Source organism: Limulus polyphemus, unplaced genomic scaffold, assembly GCF_000517525.1.
Source record: "Limulus polyphemus unplaced genomic scaffold, Limulus_polyphemus-2.1.2 Scaffold1282, whole genome shotgun sequence".
NCBI classification, from domain to species: domain Eukaryota; kingdom Metazoa; phylum Arthropoda; class Merostomata; order Xiphosura; family Limulidae; genus Limulus; species Limulus polyphemus.
This window is the reverse complement of record NW_013666892.1, coordinates 126347-132071: the sequence shown is the minus strand read 5'-3', so window position 1 is coordinate 132071 and position 5725 is coordinate 126347. Positions and strand designations below refer to the sequence as shown.

General features: G+C 31.7%; 1 protein-coding gene across 7 annotated transcripts in view; it reads left to right on the top strand.

Moving 5' to 3' along the window:
• The window catches only part of LOC106462918 (tight junction protein ZO-1-like), a 227093-nt gene that overhangs the window by 165797 nt on the left and 55571 nt on the right, over positions 1–5725 (top strand). For all 7 annotated transcript variants that reach the window (XM_022390321.1, XM_022390320.1, XM_022390322.1 and 4 more), the window contains 3 exons: positions 159–206; positions 1476–1600; positions 4026–4128. In XM_022390321.1, coding sequence (XP_022246029.1) covers positions 159–206; positions 1476–1600; positions 4026–4128 — 276 coding nt within the window. The remainder of the gene's footprint in view (positions 1–158; positions 207–1475; positions 1601–4025; positions 4129–5725) is intronic.

The window sequence follows — 5725 nt, the reverse complement described above, 5'->3', positions numbered from 1 at the left end:
TGTATTGTGTTTGTATATATATATATATATAAATGTGTGTGTGTGTATATTGTGTTTGTATATATATGTCTTGTGTTTGTATACATTATTTAAATACTTCCTCCTCTCTCTTACCATTGCTCTTTTACTATTGAACTTATGAATGTATTTTTTTCCAGGGCGGGGAACGAGTAGCCTGGGAGTTCCATAACGTACTTCTTTCACGGGTAGGTTGCGTTGTATCTAAAGTTTTTTTTCTTTTTGTTTGTTTGTTATTAAGTGGAGCTTATGTTTTTTTGGGTTTTTTTATGCTTAGTCATGAAACTTGTATGATTCTTTTTTTAATTCAGTTCATATTTTCTTGTAGCATCAGGGTTCCTGCTATGTTTAACTTCTCCATCTCGACTTGTATTTTTCTTTCTCATCAACATTGCCGCATTTATTACGTCGCACAACTAATATATAAATATATATATACACACTTGTGCATTTCACACCGCTAACATTTTCAGTTTAACGTTTTGTTCCAAGGTTCATGTTTTATTATTCATCTGAAATATATATATATGTATCACCTTCCTTATTTCGTCTCTTATATATATCAATGTCCTATTTTTTTAACATTTATTTCGTACTGTTTCGTTTCATAATAATTTCGTTTCTCTTCCTGCTTATCTGTTAAGCAACATGTTTCGCACACATGCAACAAAAACTGGGGTAAGGAATTGCGAATTATGCTTTTCTTTTAGAGAAGTAAATCAGCTACAATGCTAAGGTCGGAGGGTTCGATTTCCCTCGGTGGACACAGCAGATAGCCCGATGTAGCTTTGCTATAAGAAAAACGCACACACATACCTCAGAGTGTTATATGCTCAAGATATTTTACTGCTAAGTAATATTATCTTGTTTTTTATCTGGTAATAAAACAGTGCCAGGAGAATTGTCTAAGAAATTACCATTCCATGGAGTAGGCTTAGAGCATCATTTATTATTGTTTTATTATTTCCACCCATACGGTTGAGCAGGTGTAGCTGGCTAATACAGAAACTGTTTCAGATATGCGTTTATATTTTTTCAGTTATAGAAAAACTGACACAGTTTCATTGAACACTGTTCATCCTCGTGGGTAACTGACTTACCACATGTAGTTCCCGGTTCTGAAGTTTTCTTTTTATTCTTTCTTCGTTTATTTAGAACATATGGGTACCGAACATCCTGTCGTAAATAATGTATTTTGAGATATCAAAAAGAGGACATGATAGTGAGAAAATAAATTGGTAAATTGGAAATAAAGAAAATGCAATAATAGAATGAATAACGTCAGAGAGAAATATATAGGAAATAAAATAAGACAAAGAATGCAAAAAAATAGTTAAGAAAGATGATAGAAATTACAGTTTTAGAAACAGGTAAATGGGTATTAAAAACAGATTTGCAAAATATGTGCTTGATTGATGTGTATTTATGTAACACCAGTTTCTTCTTTGTACCGGCAGGTCCCCGGTTACGGGTTTGGCATCGCTATCAGTGGTGGCCGAGATAATCCCCACTTTGCGAATGGTGATCCTTCTATCGCCATTTCTGATGTTCTTCGAGCAGGTCCTGCAAAAGGCAAATTACTGTAAGTTTTCGTTGTTTCAACATTTAGATCCTTAATAGGATTAAACAAAAAATGGCTATTAGTAGAACGGCTGATTAACCTCCTTCCCCCCGACTATTAGCTTTTTATTTTTGCATATAAGTAAATATGGTGTATTTGTGTGTATTTTTTGGTTATGCATGTTTTCCACAGAAACTAAATTTCTGTTTTTTCTTAATAATGACCCTAACCTTTGATCTTTTAGCCACAAAACCAATAGTATTCTTCAGCATCTTCCAAAAAAAGTAACCTGTAAAGCTTGTTTTAAATTTTTGCTCTTCAGAACTCTAGTTATCGAAAAATGTCTACAGACGGACAGACACTGTCCTCGCTATACCCCCCCCCCCTAACTTTTTCCTTCGGGTAGTGGGAAGGAGGGAAGTAAAACTAAATCTTTCGTTTGTTGTAAACTGTATTGCATATGGTGGTTTATGATTAACTGAGAAACACATTCAATCAAAGAACAGATAATCTGAAGAGTCATATCTGGTGTTGAATAATATTATCGTAAGTTACATAATCCATTACCCAGTCACGTGACCTACATACTTGAATAATAATGTTCTCAGTAACGTGACCTATATACCTGAATAATAATGTTCTCAGTAACGTGACCTATATACCTGAATAATGTTCTCAGTAACATGATCTATATAGCTGAATAATGTTCTCAGTAACATGACCTATATACCTGAATAATGTTCTCAGTAACATGATCTATATAGCTGAATAATGTTCTCAGTAACGTGATATATATATTTGAATAATGTTCTCAGTCACGTGAGATATATATATATATATGAATAATGTTCTCAGTCACGTGACCTATATACCTGAATAATTCTAAATTAAAAAGTGAATGTAAATATGCTGATGATTAGAGTAGTAGTTTTTATCAATTAAGGAGTAAGTGTAATATAGTGATGATTAGAGTAGTAGTTTTTATCCATTAAGGAGTAAGTGTAATATACTGATGATTAGAGTAGTAGTTTTTATCCATTAAGGAGTAAGTGTAATATACTGATGATTAGAGTAGTAGTTTTTATCAATTAAGGAGTAAGTGTAATATGCTGATGATTAGAGTAGTAGTTTTTATCCATTAAGGAGTAAGTGTAATATACTGATGATTAGAGTAGTAGTTTTTATCCATTAAGGAGTAAGTGTAATATACTGATGATTAGAGTAGTAGTTTTTATCCATTAAGGAGTAAGTGTAATATAGTGACGATGAGAGTTACAGTTTTCCTCCAATAGTAATTGTTGATATAAGAAGGAAAACTTGAGTTTGTTTATGAAACTATGATTTTGTGTCCGATTGCAATATTTCCGTTTTATATTCCAAGCATCATCTTGATCTGGCAAAAGCATTTGAAGTAACCATAAAGGCATCATTTTTCTTGTACTATGAGTTGTTAAAGTATTATTTAAATAAAATGTATTTAAGGTTCTATTCTGGTTGAAAGCTGGAGATGATCAGTTATATCTCTTTTCAGAACAAACTATTTGAAATCTTTTAGGAAAAGAGAAAAGAACCATTATAGCTTTGATAAATCTTTCAGTGACTCCTTATACTGTTGTTGTTTTTTTATTCAAATAAGAAGTTTAATTTTTTAACTTATTTACTGCATTTTGACTTTGAACTAGGTATAATGTAGAATATTGCGGAAAAAAAAACTCGCACAAAATAATTATTTATTTAAATCTAGCCATCTGTGATGGCGCGAGAATTATTATCATTGCCAGATATCCATTAAAGTAATAAGAAAAATAATGGACGCATCTCTACAATGGTTTTCACAACAATGTACCAGCGTCCTTTCACTTGGTAATGTACTTATTGTTCAGCTCCCATACATCAGAAATCGTTTGACATTCTTATGATCAAATTTTGCCATACAAATAAGTTGAACTGCGTTGGCGAACCACCATGTCCTTGATAAAAAGAGCTCACGTGTTCTAGGTCATGGAAAATCTGTTTAGGCGCAGAAGCCGCACACATTTATAAAACAAGTTTCTCATAGAATCTCCGAGTACATAGAGTGAATAAAGCACATATACAACGTAGTTCTGTGAAACCTCTTTTGTAAAACTCACACGAAAGAATGGAAAATAAGTTTTACGATTGAATCTAAGCATATGTATAGCACTTTCGGTTTCTTCAGATTTTTGTTTTATTGATAAGAAATACTGTTTCTAAAACAAGATCATACCATGCACAAATGTGATTCTTATCATTATTATTTCATTCTTAGCACAAGTTTTCAATCTTTTTCATACCATTCTAACTCGAAAGATTGCTAAATAGTCTTTATATTTTTCTCCAAGTGTCCTAATGGTTTCCTAGGAACAGGCACGACCTATTAACAAAATGTGTGCCATCTAATTAATCTGTTATAATGTTCTGACAGGGTTAACGATCGAGTACTCAGCGCCAACTGCGTATCTTTAGAAAACGTGGATTATTCAACGGCAGTCCAGGTCCTCAGAGAGTGTGGCAACACCGTCAACTTGGTCAGTCCTCAGCTGTTTTTCTCTATTTTTTTAAATTCTCAACCTCACTTTTCTATTTCACTGTTATTTTTACTTCTTGAAGAACCTATGGTGGTGATTAAGTAAGACTTGTGTTTAAGCTACCAGTTTCTAAACGAGTTCGGTTCTCTTCAGGTAGCACGTCTCTACATGTTTAACTCTAGTTAAACCTTGTTCTGCAGTTTCTAATGTCTCTGCCTGCCATCATTTAAACAATTTTTTGCAGGCTCTGCAGTATCTAACCCATGCTTTTTTTTTTCGCAGTGAGAGAATAAACCACGTATTTTTGAAAGACTAATGTGTCTTTATTGCCTCTGCTTTTATTTGAATGTTCTGAAATAATAAGCTTAAAATATAGTAATTCAAATACTGATTGTGTAAAGACAGCGTATTTTAACAAGTTTTTCGCTTCATTATTTGTGTTTTTATAAGCCTTTAACAACAGAGCATCGTTCTTGTAAAAATTTGAGAGGGAGTAATGATTTTTATAAACTGATGTTTGTCCTTTAACTTAAGTACGTTCCTAATACTTTCCCTTTATCATTTATAATTATGACACATTCATTTGTCGTTTACCACTTGTACAAACAGTAAAATATATCTTACATGATAAGCAGTATATTCAAAGTTTGCCGTTAGTAGATTCATTATATTTTAACTTTTATCAATAGTACAGTTATTAAAACTGTTTTTAACACTTACGAATTTTTCGTACTGCATCGTTATTAGATTCGTTGAAGTGTGCACCTTACATTAGAAGTTTAATTAAAAAAAACGGTAACCAATTCATTTCGTTTATTATTTATAGGTTAATTCACGTTTTCCCTTAATACTGATAGGCTTATTTATTAAAGAATTTTCTGTTTCACAGTGATATATTTTGTTATTGGTTGTTGGTGAAGTTAGTACTTTGGCTAGAAGTAAATTCATTAATGTTTATCCTTATTATTAGTTTATTTATAAAGATTTAATCCGAAATTTCTATATATTTATTAGAAGTTTGTTCCTCCCACCTAATTAATAAAAACATTTAATTCAATTTTTATTATCAAAAGACATATTCATGTTTATGCATTATAATTGTTTCATATTTTAAACTTGTATTTCATTTTAAGAATATTTATCTTATTTTGTGTTTTTGTTTTCGTTTATTAGAACCAAAACATATACTTTTTCATTTGTAAATTAAGTAAAAGTTGTTAACAGATTGACTAAATTTGACGGAAAACAATTTAAACTGTTGTGTTTGTTTAAGGCCTACAACTCCAGTAAAAATGACCTTAATTTGTTCACTTTTCATTTCTACAACTTCTTCACGAGAGTTTTTCTGCTTTAACTGGTAAACTCACAATGAAAAACAAATTTAAGTTTGTTCCGTATGTAACAGCGGTTACTTGAGAGAACAAATTCCGCGTAAAAATGATATGTTTCACAGTGATTACTGTAAAGGAGAGAAACTAAAGAGCCGTGTCTTACTTAGTCAATACGAATAACACAGCACTACATATTGTTACGTCTCCGTTTGTTAATTAACTTTCCGTAACTTCGTTCCGACGAAATTTTAACGACACAAGTCTTT